The sequence below is a fragment of the Nannobrachium achirus genome (assembly GCF_963921795.1).
Source record: "Nannobrachium achirus genome assembly, chromosome: 14".
Lineage (NCBI taxonomy): Eukaryota > Metazoa > Chordata > Actinopteri > Myctophiformes > Myctophidae > Nannobrachium > Nannobrachium achirus.
In genome coordinates, this window is record NC_137821.1 from 18591907 (window position 1) to 18618232 (window position 26326).

Genomic DNA, 26326 nt, shown 5'->3' on the forward strand with positions numbered 1-26326 from the left:
GCGTGCTACTGCTGATCCCGTTGAGCATTATAAGCTGCTGAAAAGACCTGGCCTAGAGCACTGAACCATGTGAAGCAACTCAATCATTGATTTATCAAAATATGTTCTCTTTTGTAATGTTTTTATTGATCCGTTCTTATTGGGAAGCACTTTGAACTACATAATACAGGGGTCTTCAACGTTTTCAGGCCCATGACACCTTATATTAGTTGAGAGAGAGAGAGATGAAGCAGGGACCCCCACAACCTGTTCATAGATTCCATGCGGTTCCATTGTTTGACAGCACAATCATCAGTGTATTTTTGATTCATGTCAATGTGTGTTTTCAGATTTTTAACCACTTGAACCGTCATTACCTAATAAACTTGACCTAATAAACTTGACTTGTAGATCTGCTGTTTTTGGCTACAGTTCTCAGAATATGGACACTAGGGTTCATGTTGTTAATACACAAAGGATTGGAGGACCCCCTGTAGTAACTCTGAGGACCCCCTAGGGGTCCCGGACCCCCTGTTGAAGACCCCTGACATAATATGTTAAAATGTTCTTCTTAATACTACTACTTCATCACTACTACTGTTACTACTACTTAATTGAACCTAATTATATATCCAGATGTAACAACCCATAGGTTTTCTTATGGGGAAAACATTCTGCAAAAATAGATCTACAGGCTCGATGAGCTTGTACATGGAATATGTTTTGGCAAAGAGAGGAAGAAATCAAACCTAGTGTGAAGTGAGTGGTGCTATTTATGAGTTAATGTCATTAAGCGTCCCGCAGAGCTTGGCCAATGTGAGCCTGGCCATACAAACAGACCAATTGGCCAATCACAGTACAAACAGACAAGGCCAGATGTAGTAACGGTTAGCACCGTTCAAAAAGAGCAAGATATTTTACCGTGGCAGTGTTTTCAAAATACAACTTTAAGCTGAATAGAGCACACAAGTACAGTATAATGGCACATTAACAGCTCTGCCAGAGAAATAATTCTATAATGTATGTGTGTGGCAAATGAATGGTGTTTTTCTTCTATTGACACCAATAGTCTTCCAGCTCTCACACAGTGTGCAGCCATCCATAAAATGGACTGTCAACACTCGAGAGCTCAACAGAATCAGAGGCTGCTGGTTGCATTGTCTGAGTCACCATGCTAACCAGCTTGCTATAATTGTCCAATAGGACTCACACAGCGGGGAGCGCAGTGCCCTGTAGTGTGTCGGAGTGGGAGCATCAAGGAGCTACCTCGTCTGTGAATAATTCCACTTTGGTGTACGACAGCGCTGTGTGAAAGCAGCCTTATCTGACTACAAGCTCACAATGCATCGATTAGTTCTATTAAAACCCATTCAGAACGGGTACACATTTTGTGTATCATTATTTTATGCTTTAACTATTGAAAAATAGCAGATATACAAGCTCACAGCGCGGCACCGAGTGCCGCGCTGCGAGCTTGCTATTTTTGAAAAATCGTGAAAATTTTAATTTTTGTCTTTTGAATCCTTCTAAGGTTTTTTGAAAAACCTATGTTTCTGTGTCAGCAATCGTCAAAGAAAAGGTCCTTTTCACTTAAATGGAGCTCAGTTAGTCTGTTCTTGAGAGACTACTATGTCAGTGGTTCTCAAACCTTTTCATGTGAAGGACCCCCAAAATAATATTTATTTGGCCACGGACCCCCATCTCAAAATATTGAGTTCCAGGGGACCACCCAGAAGCAAAATTTGAGTTACAAACGTTCGAGATTTGCACACATTTTCACAGCTTTTTCCAAAAATAGCAGATCTACAAGCTCGCAGCGCGGCACTCGGTGCCGCGCTGTGAGCTTGTATATCTGCTATTTTTCAACAGTTAAAGCAGTCAATAATTCTAGGCCCTAAATTGGTTAAACTGTTTGGAGCATCTCATCTCCATGTCATCCTGATGCACTGTGGTGTGAACAACCCCCCAGGATGCCCCTGCTCAAACCAAAGCACAATTAAGCCCCTTCGGCGCTGGGGATGGGACGATATGAAAATGTCATATCGCGATTATTGTGACAAAAAGAAATCGTGATTTACGATATTATCGCGATGATCAAAATCGATGGAGGAAAGTGTGTGAGTTGAGATTGTGACAGAAGGGTGCGAGTGAGAAGGAACATGTACACAGTATGTAGGACGGTAGTGAGACCAGCCATGCTGTGCGATTTGGAAACGGAGGCACGGACAAGTAGGGATGGGACGATATGAAAATGTCATATCACGATTATTGTGACAAAGGAAATCGTGATTTACGATATTATCGCGATAATCAAAATCCATTATCCTGGGGTGGAACATTTGCCAAAAATAGCAGATCTACAGTACAAGCTCACAAGGTGTTGCAACTTGTAGATCGGCTATTTTTTTGGCAAAGAGATTTGTTAGAGAGTGAAAAAAAGACTGTATCAAGTACGTATATTATAAGTACCTTTTTACCAATTATAGAGGGTTTAAGTGGTACCGGACATGCAGCTCGGCAAATAAAAGGTGAATTGATCCCAGTGCATGACAGACGACGATATCACGATATATTAAATCTCCACGATACGATTATCGTGAGTGTTTTTTATCACGATAAACGATATTATCGCGTATCGTCCCATCCCTATTCAGCGCTTGCCGATGCCCTTTCAGAGAAAAGGTGAAGACTTTTTTGGAATGCAGTGCATGGTCCTCCTCACTCCCCATAGTGAAGAAGTATGCCAGTGTTAAAGTATGTATGAGTGCTGAGTGTGTCGGGGAGTTGTACTACACAGATGGTATCGAGAATTCACAGATGTACTTCTCAATCTTGATATCGAAGATGCTAGCCTCTTTTCAAACCCTGAATAGTCGACTTTTCTTTTTAAAGAGGTCGTCCAGATCGGGAATCGAACCGGCGCCGCCGCCAGGCATCCATGCCTATGTGGCAGTGCTTAAGTGGTATGGGCCCGGACCAGTAGTCCAGCGTGCGCCCGTCCGTCAGACACTTTTCTTTCTTTTTGCTAAGATAATTTTTTCAGCACCTCTGCTTTATTTCAATAGTGACAGCTAAAGAAAGACACTGAAAGCAGACTCAGAGCAGGGGAATGACACATACTGTAGCAAACCAGTCTGGCCAGCTGGGTGGCATTGTGCACCCAGGTGGAACAAAAAACTAATTTGGCTATCTGGTCATCCCGGTCATTGGGCACTTTTTCAGCAGGACAATGACCCTAAACATAATATTATTCCAAGGGCACTGCTTCATTCTTTAGGCAACAACAAGGAGAAAGGGCTGCAATGGCCAAGCATTTCACCTGAACTCAACCCTTGCACGAGTTGAGCAGCACTCTGCATCTTACAGTACATCAAGGCATTCAGGGAGGTTATCTTCAAGGAAGGATAGATGACACTTGATAATGTACACTTAAAATGTCAAAAATATTATTATTAAAAAGGGGTCGGTGCAATACTTAAAAGCAATGGGGGGCATACTAAAGTATAATAAGATATTACTTCATTAATCGAGGGTGTACACGCACGCACGCACGCACGCACGCACGCACGCACGCACGCACGCACACACACACATTGATATGAATGCCATGCTCCAAAAAGCGTAACATTTAAATGCTACCACAGAACATGATGTTTGAAGGCTAAGTGGCTCCCAGGACACATATGCACGCACACACACAGGTGCTCGCACACGGACACACACACATCAGATATTGACGTATATAGTCTGTCATTGATTAGTTAAAACACTGAGCATCCTGTTGTATCGAATGGATTATAGATGCCTTTAGTGCATCTTTACTGGAACCTCCTTGCACGCGCGCGCGCGCACGCGCACGCGCACGCACACGCACACGCACACGCACACGCACACGCGCACACACACACACACACACACACACACACACACACACACACACATACAGAGTCTTGACAGCATGACACCTTTAACGGTACCATATTGGCTAGAATAGTCTGGAATTGCCAACTTGACAAACAGGCTCTTCAGATTCGCATTTAACATGTGTGCACACACACACACACACACACACACACACACACACACACACACACACACACACACACACACACACACACACACACACACACACACACACACACACACACACACACACACACACACACACACACACACACACACACACACACACACACACACACACACACACATTTTAGCCATTTATTCATTTATGTCCACAGATCAAAGCGGATTTAACCGTGCCAGATAAGCTTGAATAGCCCGGAAACACCCTTTAAATGTCTTCTCCAGAGACACGCATGGATAGCGGACCAACACACAATCCCTCTCATCCGCAGCACAGTCGCCACTTCCAGGCGCACTCCTGCTCAAACACACACACATACACCCACACACAGCACTATATCGTCGTTGTCGGGTGGAAACCTTGTATGTCCAAAGCTGTTCTTTTTGTATATTTATCAATTTAAAAATTATTTAAAGCTAGTGAAAATAGCCGTTGTGTTGCGTTGTGTGCTTGTAGATCAGCTATTTTCACTAGTTTTGTGTGACAGCCTTGTAATGATGAAGCAGGGCTTCATTATCATATTTTACGGAAAAAACATACAAATGTGAAACCTGGAGATGCGAGGTTCCTATCCGTCAATGGCGATATGTACCAACGTTCAAGCACAACCTCAATAGTTGCAGCAAGCTTCCTTCCGCAGCCACGCACACACAGACCCACACACACACACACACGCTCAGAACATCACATGAGGATGAACTGTCCCTACCTTGACCCCACGGACTCTGAACTCGGCCAGGGCTCTCCTCATCTTGCTGGCCGCCATCCCGAGGTCCTTACCGCTGGCGATAACCTTGACCAGCAGGGAGTCATAGTGCGGGGAGACCACGGCGCCCGCGAAGGCCGAAGCGCTGTCCAGGCGGATGCCCATGCCCTCGCCGCTGCGGAACACCTGAGGGGAGACGACACGGAGAGAGAGAGAGAGGGATTACAGACTTCATCAAAATTGACTTAACCCATTAAAGGTTCATTCCCACTGCGATAACGATAACGATATGTCGGCGTTCACATAAATTATTCAGTTATCGTGCCCAATGGGAAAGGGCCTAAAGACCTGAAAAACGTATGTTTCCGTATCTGTGGTGCTACAAGTTTTTAATGTCAAGGACCCATCGAATTACGTGTATTTTGTTCCAGGGACCCCCCAGAAGCAAAGATTTTAATTAAAAATGTTCGCTTTAAAAGAAAATATAGATTTGCACAAAAATATGTTCCTGTTTCTTAAAAAATAGATCTACTCTCTCATAGCCGGACTATGAGCTTTTATATCTGCTATTTTTGAATAGCCAAAGTATATAAAACATAAGGGTTAAAGTGGTTATGTGACACAGATGTGTCTTAATGGGTTAATTGAGTGCAGCGAGATCTGTTTACAGAGAACCCATGGATGCATCCAGTAGTCACATCACATCACATCTATGTTTGTGTCTGTATTTGAAGGGAACATGGAGAGAGATTGGTACAAATGAGGCATTTCATTTAAAAAACGGATTTCTTTGGGTCAAAATAATCAACCCACAAAATACAGCCTCGGGTTGAGTGTTCTAGGTAGAAGGCCTACATGAAACTCTTTTCCCCAAACAACCCCAATTATATAGCTGAAAATATCCCAGGGGCTGTGTGTGTGTATGTGTGTGTATGTGTGTGTTCGCGTGCGTGCGTGCGTGCGTGCATGCGTGTCTTCCCCATCTTCGTGTTATTCTGTTATTGATACCTTTTTTTGGTCTGTTTCCGCAGCGGGGAGAGAAGCAAGTGCCAAGGTAGGGATAGTACAAGCGATGAACAAATCGTCACTGTCAGGCAGAAACCTTGTATCTCCAAGTTTCAAATGTGTACGTTCTTTTGTAAAGTAAAGCAGGTCTTTACTTTACAAAAAGACTGTCGCACAAAATAATGAAAATGGCCGATCTACAAGCACACAACGCCTCGCTGTGCAAGGCGTCTTGCACTTTGTAGGTCGTCTATTTTCACTAGTTTAAATCATTTTTAAAATGATAAATACAAAACGCTTTTGGACATACAAGCTTTCCACCTGACAACAACGAAATAGTATTGGCAGGAAGAGAAGGATGGAGAGGAGGGGAGAGATTCCTACAGCGTGTGGAACTCCATCGGGGGGTTTAGCTAGCAGAGAGTTGACAGATACACTCAACTACAACAAGGTTGCTTTACCGACATTATTCACCCATAATATTTCCCCAGATGATGAAATCGGGAGATTTCTGGCAACAGTTATATTCTAGTCAACCCATCGCTCTTTGTGTGCCTATTTTTCAAAGTAATTATTTTATCTGCATTTGACAGATGGCTTTGCAGAGATCAGGGAAAAATGGAACATTTGCACAGCAGATTTGCTCAGAAAACTGCATTGTGTGCAAGAGAACTAATTATGTTACGGCATTGTGACGTGGACAGAGAAACTTGGACAAATGAAATTGAGCATAAATCAGGACTACATCCGCAGATTAATTCAATTACATTGCAACGTGTAGTGTATAACAAATACGTCTTCGACATGAATTTAAACAAATGACAAATGAGTGCTGTTTGTTTTTGAGAGGAATGCGTTGCCATTACAATGCAAAGCTAAATCCCACATTCTAAGTGACATAAGTACTCAATAAAACGGCAACAACAGCTTTAGGTAAACATATCAAGCTCACTTCCCTTTTTAAAACTGTTGTCAAGGTGGTGAATGAGGAAATATGAATGCTGCCATCCTCCATCATAGTCCCCATTAACTTCAACATCCACCCAATGTTGTTTGTTTACCTTAGCCATTATAACGCTCCGGTTCAATCCATTTAACCCATTTAGAATGGGTACACATTTTGTGTATCATTATTTTATGCTTTAACTATTGAAAAATAGCAGATATACAAGCTCACAGCGCGGCACCGAGTGCCGCGCTGCGAGCTCGTAGATCTGCTATTTTTGAAAAGTCGTGAACATTAGAATTTTGACCCGATTCTATAAGTGTCTTTTGAATCCTTCTAATTCTAGGCCTAAATGGGTTAAATGCTCAATGCTGCACAATCGGCATTCAACAATATACCTTGCTGTTTACAAAGAGAACACTCAACAAACATCCAATTGTAATCCTCAAACAATAGCAGATGAGGCGCATTAATCAAACACTACAATAACTTCAACATGACACAAAATACAAAGAAAGACAGATATTAATGAGAGACGCCAACTGTCTCTTCACCTGCACTGTGAGATGTACCGTTTCAAAGGCGCTGAATTCCAGGTTGTAACCATAGACTGTAAAATATATGGACAAAGGGAGCCCCATTGGTATGTACAGACCGTTTTGAAGCCACTTTTTCGGCGAATTGAAATTTGCAATTTGAACTTCCGATCCCGAAATTAAACCGGAAACGATTGCTATTGGCTGCAACTGCAGCGATGGTGGGCCTTCAGTGCTCTGTAGAATCAATAGATGTACTAGAAACCCTACTTTATCATATTATTTGTAAATGAATGGCACCATAATTTACTAAACATACGGTATCACAATGAATTAAAACAATAACATTAAATTAGCGATTGAAAGCATAAAGTGTTTAGAAAAGTCTGGCCAAAACCTGGTTCACTTGTATTGAGAGGACTGTTTCATGCAGGAGGTGAAACAGTGACTTCCGCTGGACCATTAATAGGAACTGCATGGTTTAAGAGAACCCGGAAATGGACTTCAATTCCAGCGCCAATTCCTACTGGCCCCTGTTTGTGACACGCAGTCTGTAATGAGCCTCTGATTCCAACTGACATGGAAGTCAAAGATCAGACCCTTTAAAGAGGGACTGGCTTAAAGAGAACCCTGCTGATGTAGTCCCTCAACTGGACCAAGTCCCGGGCTCCCCCAAAGTTAGTGTCGCAAGACCCTGAACCCTTGCATGGTTTCCTCTGCCATTGGTGTGTGTGAATGGGTGAATGTAATGCACAATGTATGTAAAGTGCCTTGGACAGTAAAGGCGCTATATAAATGCACCATTTACCATCTCCCCGGGCCAAGCAGGGATTGCCACGGTGGAAATGTGGGTTCTGATTGCAGCTTCAAATAAGTCAGACTGAAAAAGACATCAAACATCTAACGTCTAAAACAAGGAAATCCAAGTATGTACAAGAGCACGGCATGAAAGGCTGATAACGGATGCAGTTAAAGAAGTCCCTGATGACAGAACAGTGAATGTGTTGCTACAGTATAGCTTGGTTTTCTCTCTACAGGGATAACAAAACAACAGACGAGGCCAGTCATTACTCATTATGTCACACAGTTTACTCCTGAACAGCCTTTCTGTGTTGTTTTAACAAGTCACAGCCCGCTGAGATTATAATTATTTTATTTTTTTCATCTGGGCCGCCATTTCAATCTAAAACAACAGCACTTCTTTATGAACTGCACTGGTTTATACTGTGGCGGTTTATCTGTTTGCGGCAACGCGGTGGGCACTTTTATTCCCCCAAAGACCGAAGCAATATGGCGCTATATGAGAGTAGCGCAGGCAAATTCTAAAAAGGCATGCATTTCTATATCGCCTTTTACCAGAGAGTCTTTCACACACACATTCACATGTCAACGGCGGAGGCAACCGACCATGCAAGGCACCAAACCTGCTCATCAAGAGCAGAAGGGATTATGTTATGCGTCTTGCTCAAGGACAGTTTATGACACTAAAGGCTCATTCGCACCGGATGCGATAAAGATAACGATATGTTGGCGCGCCCAGTGGGAAAGGGCCTTAAACCAGAAGGAAATCGAACCGAGACCCTTGTGGGTCCTAGATGGCGACTCTACCTTCTGAGCCGCAGCCGCCCACCCCAGCTGGCCGTTGCCTTTTGTGGCAAGCAAATTCCTACACAATGTTTTCCTGGGCCGTTAATTTCTTCTAGGTGTGAAGGGCTAATTATGGAGATTTGTTGAGAGCAGATGTACAGTACTGTGGCAGTTATTATGTTGATGCCACGCTTATCAGGATTTCATAACCATGTTCCTCTGCTCTCATCTCCCCCTTCACACAAACCCCTTGGTATTCTCCCCCATCCTCGTCCCCTCCAACCCTTTTGTATCACACACCTCAGTCTTCTGCACCTCTTTATCTTTTCTCCACATCTTGTTCACCCACCCACCGTGTCGTACACAGAAATCCAAGTGTTTTCATGGCTGTAAAACCAACAACATCTGTGCAGGTGTCAAACTGCATAAACACTCGTCTGGTCTTGATTTGCACGTTTTTTTATTCGGTCCTCAACCTGCCTACGTCTTCTCACATCCTTGGGAGAGATTTCAGTGATCGTGCCAAAGTAGAAAATACTGCACTTAACATCTCCTTGTTTCAATCATTTTGGTTAAATCCACATTGGGTTGACTCCAGTGTGCAGGGATTTATTTTCAGCAACATAATCATACTGTTATGTGGTTTGTTCATGCACACAGCTGGGAGCTCATTGCAAAAGAGAGCATATTGAATGATTGATAGATTGTGAGACAATCAAGGCGACGTGTTGACATGTGACATGGTTCAATTAACCACTCAAGCCCTATACTTTGTTGTACGTTTGTAGCTAAATTAATGTCTTATCGCTTCACGCTGCAAGCTTGTACATCTGCGATTTTTGAATATGTTTGGAAAATCTTGACAGTGCTTTTTTTTTTCTTTTTTTTTTTTTTGCAGAAATCTTCTCTTCTGGAGGGTCATTTTGGGGGTCCTTAGCACAAACAAAGCTTGAGAATTATGGATTTAGAAGGCATTTGTAGAATCAGATTGTTATACTCATATAGCAAGGGTCTTACAGGGGGTCTGGGACCCCTAGGGGGTCTTCAGAGTTACTACAGGGGGTCCTCCAAATCTTTGAGTGATATATATACATTATTTTATATTAACTTCTTGAAACCTAGTGTTAGCCAAAAATAGAAGATCTACAAGCTCACAGCGCCTCACGCTGCAAGGCATTGTGAGCTTGTAGATCTTCTATTTTTGGCAAAGAGCTTTGGTGTATTGGAGAAAAGGAGCAGACTAAGTACAGATTGAAAGGTACATTGTTGACGGTTCAAACTTTGTTCAAACACAAATTTACATGAATCCAACATGCACTGATGATTGTGCTGTCAATCAATGAAACTATGCAGAAGCTATGAACAAGTTGTGGGCGTCCCTGCTTCATCTATTTCTCAACTAAGGGGTCCTTGGCCTGAAAACGTTTAAGACCCCTGTCATACAGGAAGGGAGAAGTCAGAGCACGGAGGCAAACATGGATACACAAAAATAAACATATTCGTCTTCCCAGGGTGACATAAAGAACATAATAGCAGTTATTGCACACCATGCAATAAATATTGCTCGTGTCTGCAGGGACTGCTTACAAATACATTGAACTTCATCAAAATCTGTGTATATGAAAACCATATAAATGTTTTGTGCAGTGTCATTATTTGATCGCCGTGTACACAAGGGAGTTGCACTCCGGTGTGGTCTCTCGTCAAATAAAATGTCATGTAGTCGTGTACACGAACCGCTCGTCATCCCGCCGCGCTCCTCCGCTGAGCAGTCAATTTGAAACTTGGAGGTGTGTGCGGAACCGTGGCTCTGGCTGTGTGCACTTCTGCCTCGTGTGTCACTGCTATTACCATATTCTATAATATTTACTGTTGTCTGTTATGTGCTAATGGCGGACGGCTTGCACTTCACGATGCGTATGAGTCGAGTGTGTAGACGTATTCGTTTTTAGCTGCTGGGCATGGGCTGGAAATGAAAAGAATTGCTGTCAATATATCACTCTAGAAAGCTGGAGGAGTGCAGAGGGGTCAATTGGGTATGGCAAGGTATGGCAGCTGCCATACCTTGGCTACAGGGGGGATAAAATAAATGTACTTCTTAAAATAAATGAATCATGCCTTTTGCTAAGGTATGGCAACATGACACCAGCCATGTTGCCATACTGAACCTTAGCTTTTGCTGAACTGACGCCACTGGAGGAGTGGCTTTCAATTCACACACACCCGCCCCAAGCCCCCCCGCACACATACTCATACACAGAGACAGAGACAGAGAGAGAGAGAGAGAGAGAGAGAGAGAGAGGGAGAGAGAGAATGAGTGCGAGTAAAGAGAGACGAGTCAAGGTGAAAAGACAAGTGCCTTGTTAATAATTTAAGGCGAGGTGTCAAATCCTCTTACCTCAGGGTTCACATCTAACAAGAAAATCGCTCTTCTCTCTTTATCTGTCTGCGTACCTTTAAGACATTACAAGTAGACGGGCTGTGCCAGAGAGAGAGAGAGAGAGAGAGAGAGAGAGAGAGAGAGAGAGAGAGAGAGAGGCCCCCCTCTCTCTCTGCACTGAAGCTAATAGCTAATTACAGGAGCTGGAAACCGAGCTCTGTTTCCCTGGCTCGCTCTCCCACTCTCAGAATCTAGAATCACCCCTATCGCTCTGCAATGCAATCTCATTGATCAGCAGAAATCCCATTATCTCAATACCCCCCCGCTTAAGGACTCGCACGCATGCTTTGCCTGTAAATAATCGCCCATATGGAACGCACGCCCCACGAGCACACGTCCTCCACAAGAGATGGAATGTAACCTGTGACACCTGCCATGTATGCTGTAGGGCTCTTCATCCAGACTGTTAAACCCGGACTCAGGGGCGTCACAACAAGAGGGGGAAAAGTGGGACTGAGTTACTAGGGCCCAAGGTGGAGGGGCCTGTAATTATTTAATACTTTAGCTATTGAAAAATAGCGGATATACAAGCTCACAGCACGGCACCGAGTGCCTCGCTGCGAGCTTGTAGATCTACTATTTGTGTGCAAATCTTTGAATATATGTATTCTTTATGCAAAACTAAATATTTTTAGATGGGGGTCCATGGCCAAATACATATGATTTTGGGGGTCCTTCACATGAAAAAGTTTGAGCACCACTGACATAGAAACGAAGGTTTTTCAAAAAAACTTAGAAGGAATTGAATAGAAACATAGGTTTTTCAAAAAACCTTAGAAGGAATTGAAATATTGAAAGGTTTGCACAAATTTTCACGATTTTTCAAAAATAGCAGATCTACAAGCTCGCATATCTGCTTTTTTTCAATAGTTAAAGTACCCAGGTCCCAGCACCAATGCCCGGAGTGAACACAATTATCGTTACAATAACACCACACTCTGCTGATATTCTGACAAATCTCTCCCTCGTCCCAATGTTTCTCTGCTGAGCCCAATGATGCTCATCGCTCTCGTGCTCTGTCCATCATCTGAGTCATACAGTACATTATTGATTCCACCTTTCTCTCTCTCTCCATCTCCCTTTCTCTCTTTGTCTCTGTTTACCTCAATTTATGCCACTCACTACTTTGTCTACTAATCAATCCAGTGTTTACCAAACAATAGGGTCATGGACCACTTTGCGGGTCACAAGTAAATATCACCATTTTTAATTATATATTTTATACCTTCAATATGTTTTCAAAAAATAGTGAAAATGGCAAATCTACAGGCTCACAAGACGATGCTTGTACAATATACATCGGCAATAATTTACACTCATTTCAATGCCAACGACGATAAGTCTTTTTCACTTTGTCGTTTGTCCACTCCACCAAAGACAAGATTCTCGTCATATTTTAATTACACTGGATTATGATAGTGAGCGCACCCCTGCACTAGTGAGTGATACCCAGGACTACAATATACCCAGAATGCAATGAAAAGGGTCCGTCCGCCTCCATGTAAATGGAATTAGACAAGTCTATTCACAGATGTGTTTATTTTTTACTAAAGACCAGATGATCGCGGATGTAATGTTATTTATTTTTCGGTGGAAAGAAGGGAGTCGAGTCTTTCTAACGTCACCTTCTCAGTATACATGCGTGTTGGAAAAAACGCTCTAAATCGCTGGCAAGGGAAGACGAGACAATGTTTTAATTCTGGTAGTTAACGAGTTAAATAGGGTGGTTAACTCTCTTACTTCGTTCTTTTTCCTCCGTGCCATAGCGAACGTTCGTTCTTTCCGCGGCTGAGACTGTTTTAGCATATGAGGGGTGGCGCTGGTGTGTACAGTAGCAGCAGCTCCTGTAACGCTAGTCTCAAATCTGGAGTGGGTTACAATAATGGCAGCGGGATCACTTTTCTGGTCGTTTCCTACGCCTGGATCTAGTTTCTCCATTGCTATGTCTACAACTTGGTGAGGTATAGGTCTACGTCTGTCTTTTACAAAAAATTGCGGTTGGAAATAATGGATGGATATTTCTTTTTATAACATCACTAAGGCTTTGATGCCATTATAAGACATCCTTAGATCCTTATAACATCATATGAATGGCAGTAAAAGAGTTAAAGTAAAGTGGTTAAATTCATAATGTATTTTTGTTTAGTTCGGATCCCAGTTTGGAGAGACCAAACTTCTGCTTTGGGTTCCCGAAGCTGAAAGCATGTGGGAACCCCCAGTGCCAATCTGTCCTTTGTGCAGAACTGCAGTCTTTCTCTTTCAGGGCGGGAGGGAGGTGGGTTAAATAAGGTAGGCATCATTATACCGCAGCCACTCGTCTCTTCCCAGCCTGCTGTTATAGTTTCTGATGGATGCAGCCATCTCCAGACACTTACCGCATGTTATCAGGATCTCAATGACTATTACCAAAAAATAAGGCTGATTACCGCATTGTTACCCACACATTTCCTCAAAGTAATAGCGCCCTGGATCACTTTCATTGGCGGCAGAAACGGTAACCTTAATGAGCACGGAAACATCCCAGACATCACAGAACATTTCAGTCAGCAGGAACTCAAATAAAAGCCATGCATATTTTATGGAGCCAGAGCGAGACGAGAGGTCTCCGAGTCTCCAAGACAGGTTTTCAAGAACTGGAAATGAAACCAAACTGGCTTCCACCTCCACCGCAACACACATTATTATTGTGTTACTTATTTATTTATTTACTTTTTATGATTCGCTTCAGGGTCACCGCAGTCTGACATGTTTAGACAGCGAGGGCTCTCAATTTCACTTGCAGAGATGTGCGTGTGCGTGTGCGCGCGTGTGTGTGTGTGTGTGTGTGTGTGTGTGTGTGTGTGTGTGTGTGTGTGTGTGTGTGTGTGCGTTTAGTGACCTTGTTGGCAAAGTTACAAAGCTTAGTCACAAAAGTTTTGTTGTTTTGAAGTTATGAAAACAACAAAACCATGGACTTAGCTTGAACTGATGTAGCATTTTAATTAATATATTATGTTGCTTGATTATCAAAACTCAAAAGTCTCAATACAGTTTTTATTTTTTAAAGGGCTGCACTTTTCGTGCAAATAATTACCTAAAAATAATGTTAGGTTGTTTGTCATGAGTACATGCAAGCAGAACGTGAAAGAGGTTGATTTTTCAATGTGTATGAAGGCATGAACCTGTATGAATGAGGCATCAACTATGTGAATAGTTGTTATGCTAACGCTAAATACTCGCTGGTGATTTTCAAATCATTTATTGCCACGCCACCTTATTATACTGTGGATACTTTCAAAGCCTTTATGACTCTTTAATGGCTTTCTGTGTTGGAAACAACGGAACCAAATTTTAAACTGTGGCTGCCCCACATAATATTTTAACTCAACCAGTGGTCCGGGAACCATCAGCGGTCCTTGAGGTGGTAGATAGATAGATAGATAGATAGATAGATAGATAGATAGATAGATAGATAGATAGATAGATAGATAGATAGATAGATAGATAGATACCTTTATTATCCCAAGGGGGAAGATCTTTAACTCTTGAGAGCGTAAAATTAAACCAAATGGACCCTTACAGGTCTAATTGGTTTCATTTTATGCTCTCAAGAGTTAAATTATTGTCAAACACCTGCATTACTTCATTTACAAGAAGTCGACACAACTGGAGAACGTAGAATCATTGTTATTTTGGTCCAACGTTTGCCTATTATCTCTCCTATGGTGCCACATCAATACAGCATGGAACTGTTGACAAAAGGCTTTGGGTCTGAGAGGCAACATCTCATCAAATGGTGGTCCGTGGCTCAAATGGACCGCCAATAATGGACCTCGATATGAAAATGGTTGAAAACCATGTCACACTAAATCCACTTAATACGATCCTGTTCATGTTGGCAAAAAATCCTTAAGGATCCTTAGACGACATAGAAGACTAGGTTTAACACCTACAGTACCTTGGGGCATCTCTCTCTCTCTCTGTACTCTTCTTTACTCTATCTTTATGCTCTTCTTCTAAATTATTCCCATCCCTTTCAATGACTTTCTACCGCTCACTCTCTTTAGTTTCAATAATAACTTTCATCATTTTATTTCTATTTTTTTATGTATGGTACTGGATGCGACGCACGCGCACACACACACACACACACACACACACACACACACACACACACACACACACACACACACACACACACACACACACACACACACACACACACACACACACACACACACACACACACACACACACACACACTTAATGTATAATAAAACTGTTAATATATATATATATATATATATATATATATATATATATATATAATACTGCAGAGAGAGACTGCACAGGCATTCTCAAGCACACTCTCGCACATCATTCCTGACAGCTACATATATTATGTAGCAGCGGAGTGACGGCTATATCTGAGCTCCAACTGATCAAGTGCCAATTAGAGAGGTGCAGACTGAGCCTTTGGGGCGAGAACTGGAGAACGGGAGAGATATAGAGGAGGAGCGACAGACGATATGAAACAGACGGTGATAGCAATAGAGAGGAGATACAAGAGCAGTGTTAATAATTGAAGTGGGGGCTGAGCGAGAGAAGTCAGAGACAGACGTACAGAGAGGCAGGCTGCAGGGGAGAAGGGAGGCGAGCAGACAAGCGCGAAGGAGAGGAGAAAACTTCACATTAAGCTGGTAATTGACCAATTTTTGGTTGCCGGGTGGACGAGCGGAAAATAAATGCTGGAAATGAAAAGCCTCCCAACCCGTGCTGTATTGTCTGGTGGTAAGAAAATGAAAAATAAAATAAATAAATCGCTAAAAGCTTTTGTAACGGGGATTGGGACTTGTGTGTCTGGTAAAGGGCTGGTTTCAGAAACTGACAATAGCCGATGAATGCGTAGAGAATGGAACAAAGTAATTTGAAAAAGTTCCCATCCATAGGGTTCGGTTCATAGCGGGTTCGATGGAACACATAATTATGAACCACTTTTAAACATTGTTTTATACTTTGGTTATTAAAAAAAATAGCAGAAATACAAGCTCATAGCACGGCACTCAGTGCCGCGCTATGAGGTTGTATATCTGCTATTTTTGAAGAATAGTGAACATTTGTGCAAATCTTCAATATATATAAATATATATATATATATATATTGTTTAAAGTGAACATTTTTAACTCAAATCTTTGCTTCTGAGGGGGGTCCCTGATACACAATGTTTTGTGATGGGGGTCCCCTACATGAAAAGGTTTGAGAACCACTGACGCAGACACATCTGTTTTTTTTTCAGAAACCTTAGAAGGATTTAGAAGGCATTTATAGAATCGGGTCAAAATATTCAAAGACTTGCACAAATCTTCACGGTTGTATGGAAAACATCCTCATCACACACCCTATCTCTTTCTCTCGCAGATTCCTCTCACTCTCAATAGGCTTTTTTGGAGCTGTGTGGAGAGCTGTGTGGAACACAAGCTCCCTATACGTGGCGGTGTGTGTCTGTCTGTCTGTCTGTCTGTCTGTCTGTCTGTCTGTCTGTCTGTATGTAGCCTCTAGTGTAGCCTGAGTACCCTGGGTGACCAGAGAGGTGCTGTTGAGTCTAGCCTGCCCTGAGCATCAACTGCAATACACACACACACACACACACACACACACACACACACACACACACACACACACACACACACACACACACACACACACACACACACACACACACACACACACACACACACACACACACACACACACACACAGCTCCACTTCGAACAGAGGTTCGATTTTTTCTAATAGAGCAAAAAAAAAGAAAAAGAAAAAGGAAGAAAGCCGGGTGTTTAGAAATATAACGATGACACCAGCTTTTGCTGTACGGCTCCATGTTTAGAAATAATGACAACAACAGCAGCGTCAGCTGTGCGGCGCTCCACCATGTGGGCAATATTTCCTCATCTAATTGGACAGTGGGGTCTAGTCGGGCTCCATTCTCCATCCCAAGCTGTTGTGCTCAACAAATTAACCACTATTATACATGAATATCAACATGGTACTTTAGAGAGAAAACTACCCGTGTGCGACTGTGTGTGTGTGTGTGTGTGTGTGTGTGTGTGTGTGTGTGTGTGTGTGTGTGTGTGTGTGTGTGTGTGTGTGTGTGTGTGTGTGTGTGTGTGTGTGTGCGTGCGTGTGTGTGCGCGTGTGCGTGAGTGTGAATGGGTCTCACTGTTCCTGCTGCTACTCATCTTAACCTCAACTCATGGTGCTATTTTAGGTACAAACCTGCATGTGATGCTAATGCTTCTGAAAGAACATGCACACACCTGCATATCGTCACTGTCGGGCAGAAACCTCATATCTTCAAGTTTCAAATTAGATTTTTTTTTTCGCAAAGTAAAACACTGCTTCATCATACAAGGCCATCGCACAAAAGTAGTGAAAACAGCCGATCTACAAGCACACAACGCCTCGCGGTGCGAGGCGTTGTGTGCTTGTAGATGGGCTGTTTTCACTAGTTTAAATCATTTTAAAAATGATAAATACAAAACAAACGGTTTTGGACATACAAGGTTTACACCCGACAACGACAATATGATGCTAATGTTTCTAAAAGAAGCATATTGTGACTGAAGAGGGTTGTTTCGGTCAGGTGTGTGTGTGTGTGTGTGTGTGTGTGTGTGTGTGTGTGTGTGTGTGTGTGTGCGCGTGTGTGCGTGTGTGCGTGCGTGCGTGCCTGCCTGCCTGCCTGCCTGCATGCCTGTGTGCGTGCGTGCCTCCGTGAAGCCAAAGTCTGCTGTACGCCAATGTTGCTTTTACAACATCTAAATACCACATGCCTGCAGAATTGAGATGTGTGTTGGCCACACACAGTATATAGCAGAAACATACAGAACTGTCATATTGTCATGTCAGCTATTATTCCAGCCCCAGCGGCGATGATAATCAATAAGTGTCAATTTACCCGCTGCAGTTACAGTCTACCAGCCATTTCATTCAATACAGAAATAACAAACTCTGTGACAGAATGGACGGGAATGGGAACAGAAAGGAAAATAGAGACATACAGAAATGGAAATTATTTCTGAGGCTGATTCAGACCAATGGCATCACGAATCAGATTGGAATCGGATTATTTTTTTATCAAGTGTGAACACCAAAAGAATAAAACAAAAAGATACAGAATAGCACATGCATTGTGAGTCTATACTAGATCAACAACTTCAGCAAGAGACACCATCGAACGAGTGTTACCGACGCCTACACTGTCTGAATACACAAATCCGATCAGATCACTATTGAAAATAACAGTGTTGACAGTCCGCCCTAGAGATCAGATTTGAGAGACAAATTGGATTGTTCTGCTGTCTGAACAAAGCCTAAGATGAGGACACAGTACTCTCTGTACAAACACCTTACCTCCTGTGCCAGCCAACTTACACTGCCTGCTAGTTTTTTTTGATCAAGGTCTTTTTATTATAATTTTTTCTTAATGCAAACAAACATGAACATACAAATACAAATCCCCACCCACCCACCCCACAGACCTGTACACTGCCTGCTAGTTTAATTCCATATTTACTTTAAACCATTAAGACCCGAGGCCAATAAAAAATGTCTTCTGAATCCTAACAGTTTTCTTAAAAATCTACCGTAAATGTTTCTATGTCAGTGGTTCTCAAAACTTTTTCCTGGTCAAAAGAATCACACCCAAAAATGACATGTATTTGGCGACCCCCGTCTCAAAAATAGTTAGTTACAGGGACCCTCCAAAAGCAAATATTTGAATATAGATATATATTTGAAATAAAAAAAAAATGTTATGATTTTCTTTTTTTTATAGACGATCTACAAGCTCATAGCACTGCACAAAGTGACACAAATGACTTTGCTTCCAAATGATAGTACAAAATGGATTTACTGACTCTCTACGTATGCCTGGGCGTTCTCTGAGATTGGTGGATGTACAGTAGCTCTACTGGTTATGTCTAGATCCCAAAGGTGAGCGGACCTTAGTTGCTAAGCATAGTTCAGGCCAAAGATTGACAATGAGACAAAAACATTTTAAGTTTAATTCATACTTTGTCATACCATGTTGTCATGTACCGAAAATAGCTCGTCTACAGTACAAGCTCACATGTCTGGTGTGTGACACTGTCGCCGTACGGCACACATTAATCGTATAATGATGCAGAGAAAAATCACAGCGGTCTGGATTTCCCCTTGGAGCCCACATACTGTGAAATGTTCTGCCTACTGACTTCAGAATAACCTATAGTGACATTTAAATCCCTTCTTAAAGCCTTCTATTATAGGAAAGTGTTTATGGATTCTTAAATATATAGGTCACTGGGTTTTATCATTTTATTTTATCCCCCAATGTTTATGAATCCTGTGTTGTTTTTATTCGTTGCACTTTTATATGCCGTTCTGTATCTCTCTTGGTTTTATTTGTGCTGTCTCTTTCCCCTTTGGTGAACTTGTGCACTTTGTAAACTTGTTAAAAACTGCTATAGAAATATAGAAAAAGTTATTGTGAACAACAGATTTGTCTGTTTTAGAAAATGCATTATATTGGCAGTGTATCACTCAACCAGGCAGCAGTGAGTCAGCTGCCTATATATCTCTGCATCGTATCATCGCCACGGACAACTTCAAGAGAGCCATGTGCGTCTTTTGAGACCATCCGGTGGCGGATCAAGGCGACACATAATATCCTTATTCTATCATTTTTCAAAGGTTGGTTGAAAAACTCTCTCAATGCTGGCAGCTTGCGGATAGACGGTGTCAGACAAAAGGTTAAGTATTTGTCACAAGACAAAAGATATGCTGTCACTAACTGCTTGTCTGTGTAAATGCTCCCGTCTCAGGCCACGTTCACACAGTTCACATTCAACTGTGTGACTGAAGCCTCAGACCCAAAATGTGCCAAGTGTTGCTTCATTCCTTGATCTGCCCACGGCAACCACACTTGCAATTTCCAGTTGCATCTTTCTAGTCTACAGTTGTCCTGGTCAGGTTTTCTCTGCTCTCGAGCAGAGTAATTTAACCACCCCTATAGCAGCCCTATTCTGGGCATGTCATGATAGGTGAATATTCAGTGAAAATAGCAGATATAATGTACAAGCCCACAATATGTTGCGACGCGGTTTAAGCTTGTAGATCAACCGTTTCCGCATAGAGATTTGGTGTTGAGGGAAACAAGACGTGGGCCATGGACAGACAACCTGGGGGAACCAGATTAAGGAAGCATATAGGGTTTAAATATTTAGTTTAATGCAGCTGCGATTAGCCTACTTGACCTACTCTAACGTAGTTAAGATAAGTTGAAGTTGACGCTTCTTGAAACACTCGTGTTGCGGACATTACACGTTGTTGTGAGACTGCTTTCACTTGGAGACAGACAGACTTGCTTAATCCCCTGACATAAATGTTTGATTAGTTAAGAGCATGAGGATGAAAGCTTTAGAAAACCAGGGACCGCTGAGATAGAGACAGACAGAGAACCAAGGGGTCCACAGAGAGAGAGAGAGAGAGAGAGAGAGAGAGAGAGAGAGAGAGAGAGAGAGAGAGAGACATGGAACTTTTACTTTAGCAAAGTAATTGGGTCTTTTTCTCGGGGGGAAAGCTGCTCATGTATGTGAATGTCAAGAATAGAGCGCGTGATCCAAACAGTGGGTCGGGACCCATTTGAGCAAAAATCCCATTTTCCCATTATAATATTAATATATACAGTATATATATTTTTTCTTCTTTCTTTTTTCAATGAAAAAGAAAAGAAAAAACGAATGAAGCTAAGAAATTCCATAAATATATTTAAAAAAAGAAGTAGTAAAAATAGACAATCTACAAGCTCACAACGTGGCGCAAAGCGACACTGTCTCCCGGGGAAACGTCTTAACTCTCTTTCGGGTCTCGACCTGAAAGGTTTGGGAACCACTGTGATAGACCATTACTGGGCAACCCCAACAAACGTCACACAAGTGGCTGGCTACTTTTAGGACCCAGCTGGAAGAGAAAGAGCATTTTGAATCTGTCTGTTTGTGTGAGAAAGAGAGAGAGAGAGAGAGAGAGAGAGATAGAGAGAGAGAGGGGGGGAGGGAGGGAGAGAGAGAGAGAGAGAGAAACAGTATTCTGAATGGGTTGCTATAGTAGCAGTGATGTTTGTTCTCTAGCGAACATTATTGAATATATTCTATGGCCATTGAGAAACATGCGGCTCAGTATATAGGCTCCCATGTGAAACGGCTGTGTGTTGAATGTGACAAGGACTTATACATTGTACAGAATGATCACACCTGCAAAGAACCACAGTTACCACACTGAGACATAAAAAACTCACTCCCACACTCCCTGGACATGGATCTAAAAACAGCACTCCTCTGAAAAGTCCCACAAACTGATGGAAAAAACTAGCTTCATCTCTGTCTGCCCTCCTCGACCTATGCCGGAGCTTGGACTTTTTGACAGTACATAGTGAACATTACAAACAGAAGCATACAGTACAATAAGTCATGTGTGAAATGTATGAATACCAATTATCTATACACCTAGACACCTACAAACTAACAGAGGAACACACATACTGTAAAAGGTTCATGGTAAGTGCACTGCATAATTGCATTTCTTCTTACTAGGGCTGTGAAAATTTGCCAAAAATAGCATTCGAATATTCGCCCGAAAATCCACCGTTGATTCGAATAAATTCGAATATTCGAAAATATCGAATAATTCGAAGCATTCGCAATTCGAAGCTGTTTATTCTAATCTTTTTTCTTTTTTTTTTAAGAAACCTTTTTCTTTAATTATTTATTTCATTTGCATTGTTATATTGCTGTTGGTGTACTGACATATTAACTTGTTTATTATTGTGATATTTATATTATATATTGTGTTATCTGCTTATTGTAAGTCGCTTTGGATTAAAAGCATCTGCTAAATGCCTAAACTGTAAACTGTAGACAGTCGCGGTCGTGCAGCCAGGTCCGCGTTGGTCAGGGACGTGCAAAGAATGCTAAGAGAGGCAGGGGCTGACATTTCTAAAAGGGCATTTTGGTGGACAATTCTCTCTTAAAAGGGCAGGGGCTCAAGCCCCGTTTGATGTCTGTGTGCACGTGCCTGGCAGCATCGCATCGTCGTTGCGAAGCGTCACAGCAGCAGCCTGTGATGGAGTTGGAACAGCCACGACATGAAACAAGCAATTATAATCACACCAATGGAGTATGTTTTGGTTTGAACCAAATTAGGTAGTCTACAAGAGTGTGACGGAGTTTTACCGTTACCGTGGCTGCGTGCGGGGAGAATGACTCGTGAGAGAAGAAATCCATGCTTTGTGTTTTTCGGTGGAGAAGTCTCGTTGTCCGGCTTCCCGTCACTACCAAATGAGTCGCACGTTTCAGCTTGACTCGTTAATCATTCTGAATCAACGTATTAAGTTTAAAAGCACAGTGTGCAGTGAACTGCGAGGCGAGTGCATCTCTCCACTCCGTCGGAAAGGAGAGAGCCTTCCCTGCGGAGCGGACGACGGCCAGTGACAGTGTGAAGGGAAAGTTAAAAGCAGCTGGAGGTTTATTCTTCGCCGTATGACGGTGTTGCTAAATAGGCACCCTTAATGTACAAGCCCACAACGTATTGGATCAGCGACGCATTGTGGACCTGTAGATCAGCCCACTTTTGCAGCAGCGAATGGAGACTTCTGCCTTGCGAGACCAGCCACCTTTTAACGTTCCATGCGCCCAGAATCTCGCGAGAAGTGCGGTAGATTTGTTTTAATTAAATATAAATTAATTCGAAGCTCAATTTTTTACTTACGAATATTCTTTTATTGTTAACATTCGAACGAATATTCGAATAAAGAATATTCTTTCACACCCCTACTTCTTACCCTATAGCAATGAACCACGTCCCTTTCATACAGAACTTCCTCTCTTCCTATTAGCAGAAAACGCCTTGACATTATCCGATCCCAACTAGTGGGACACTGTGACAATTACAAATATTGATCGGTTGGAATATTGAACACCGATGGCATCGACTGGACAACAGATAGTTGTCATGGATCAATACAGGGACCTCTTTTCACTCACTCAAACACACACACTCACACAATTCCCCCACTCTGCTGCTTAGAATTCATCCTGAGAACTCCCTGGCGAATAGGTGGCCAATACAATATAGAAGCCATTGACGGATACATTGACGGAAACTTTCACTGTTCAGTGACTTGCCACGGGACCAGAGAGAGAGAGTGAGAGTGAGAGACCAGGCCTAATTACTTCTCTTTAATTGAAAAGTATGCCTAATACACACGCACGCATGTACGCGCAGTCACGCACACATACATGCACACACACACCAAAGAACTTTTGCTGGGATTTAGCACCCAGATTTTATACAGCAGTAATAATGTGACTATTAAAACAGAGGAGGTTTCCTCATCTCTATAAACGCCCTCTGTTATCTATCTATCTATAAATGCGAGAAGTCTCTGCGTACGTCTGTCTGTCTGTCTGTGTGTCTGTAATCCGCGTATCTCGAGAACCGTTCGTCCCACCGGCTTCAGATTCGGCACGCGCGTTCCCCGCCGCGGCACGGAGTGCAGTGCCGGGCCTCGACCCGACCCGACGCGCGGTTTTCCCGAACCGGCGCGAAACGTTCGGAATCTCCTTATGCGGGCTGATTGTTGACATCCGGAGGAAATCGGCGCAAGCGCTGACTCATTGTGACATCACCTCATAAAAGGCTCTGACATCACGTACGCCACATGAGTCAACAAAAATCTCTGTGAGTGTGTATGTATGTATGTAATCCGCGTATCTCGAGAACCGTTCGTCCCACCGGCACGCGCGTTCTCCATATATGGGAATAAAATGAATGCCCGTATGCGGAGCTGATGTCTGACATCAGAGTTTTCCGCAACCGGTACTGTGTGTGCAGAGATCTTCATATATGGGCATAAGTGGACAAACACAAACAGATGGTCAAAACGGGTCCTATGACAACAGGTATATTGGGGTTTGCATTAAAGGGTGGGGCATTCATGGGGTTTGCATTAAAGGGTGGGGCATTCATTCCCTATTTCAAATTCGGCACGCGTGTTCCCCACCGCAGCAGGTAGTGCAGTGCTCGGCCTCGACTCGACCCGAAACACGATTTTCTGGAACCAGCACGAAAGGTTCGGATTCTGATGTCTGACATCAGGATTTTCCGGAACTGGCACTGTGTCTGCATAGATCTCCATATATGGGCATAAAATGGATGCAGACAGACAGATACAGATATCTCCATATATGGGCATAAATGGACACAGGCAAACAGATGGTCAAAGATCTCCATATATGGGCATAAAGTGGACGCAGACAGACAGATACAGATATCTCCATATATGGGCATAAATGGACACAGGCAAACAGATGGTCAAAACGGGTCCTATGACAACAGGTATAATGGGGTTTGCATTAAGTTTGTCTCCTCCTCCATCTGTTTGTCTGTGTCCCTTTATTCCCATTATGGAGATCTCAGATAAACAGATATCTCCATATATACATACAATGGACGCAGAATCACAAAGATCTCCATATACGGGCATAAAAGGGACACAGACAGACAGATACAGAGATCTCCATATATGGGCATAAAATGGACGCAGATAGACAGATATCTCCATATATGGGCATATATGGGCATAAAATGGACCCAGAACTATAACTGCAGTGATCTCCATATATGGACATAAAATGGATGCCGACAGACAGACAGATACAGATATCTCCATATATGGGCATACATGGACACAGGCAGACAGATGGTCAAAACGGGTCCTATGAAAACAGGTATAATGGGGTTTGCATTAAAGGGCGGGGCATTCATTCCCTATTTACATTGTTCCAAGTTGGCCAGGTCGCCGACTAGACGCTGGGCCGCCCGAAGGGCGGCCCAGCTTCTAGTATTAATAATGTCCATAAGGGCGCCTGCAGGCCTAGTGGTCCAGGCGCATACCACATACTAGGCTATGATGCTTGCTGGCGTCGCTGGTTCGTTTTCCCGATCCGGACGACCTTGTCCGACATGTCATTCCCCATCTCACTCCCCATTTCCTGTCAGTCTACTATCCTGTAAAATAAAGGCATAAAAAACCCTAATCTTTAATAATGTCAAGTCAGCCTTCGAATCACCAGTAAATATGACCATATTGACCATTGAAACCGTTGGGAAGAGTTTATGTGAGACAGATCTCTGGTCAGATCGTTTGTTGTGCACTGCCACGGAGGGGACCAACAACAACACAGTAAATCTATCTGTGTCCAGGGACATGCTAATTGGCTGTGCTTGAGCGGTGCTCGCTCGTCTAAGCTCAATGTGAAGCGGTGTGACCGGCGGGGTCAGATGCTCAATCCCCAGTCTAACCACTCAGCCTCTCTCCTTCTCTTTCAATTTCCCTTCTATCCTTTTTGAGTTCACCTTCATTTTCTTTCTCTATACAGGCTCTATTTTTCACTCCTGTTGGCACAAAAACCATTACCACCCTGCTGCCACTACTCACTTCTTCTTCTCCTTCTCCTCTGTGTGTCTCTCTCTGTCTCTCTGTCTTCAGGGTATCCCTGTCTTTATTAATTCCTTTTTTTTCCAACTCGTCCCTCTCTCTCCTTCCATCCTCTCTCCTCGGTTTATCTGCATTTCTCTATGCCTCTCTATTTCCCTCCCTCGATTCAAACATTGGCCGGATTGAAAATGCTATTTTTGTTATTATTGTTATAACTATCATTTGGTTACTAAACAAAGTTAACTCGACATTACAACATGGTTGTACTTTACAACCATTCAAATCATATTTAAAGTTTCTCGCCTCTTATTGTCAAAGCAGACAGAAGCTGACAGTGATTGTCAATGGAGAGAACAGTGGAACCATGTGGTGGAGTAACTTCACGTTGCAAGGCAAGTTGACTTATACAGCTTGGTATCATGACATGAAGTAAGCATAAGCGTGACAAAAAAAATTGTAGGCTGTAGCCCAGGGGTTCTACATCTTTTCAGTCCACGGACCCCCAAAATAATCATTTCTGAACTGAA

General features: G+C 42.7%; 1 protein-coding gene across 1 annotated transcript in view; it reads right to left on the bottom strand.

The window, feature by feature from the left end:
- The window catches only part of LOC308297681 (pyruvate carboxylase, mitochondrial-like), a 550569-nt gene that overhangs the window by 294300 nt on the left and 229943 nt on the right, over positions 1-26326 (bottom strand). Inside the window, exon 12 of the mRNA XM_080741213.1 lies at positions 4776-4958. Coding sequence (XP_080597339.1) covers positions 4776-4958 — 183 coding nt within the window. The remainder of the gene's footprint in view (positions 1-4775; positions 4959-26326) is intronic.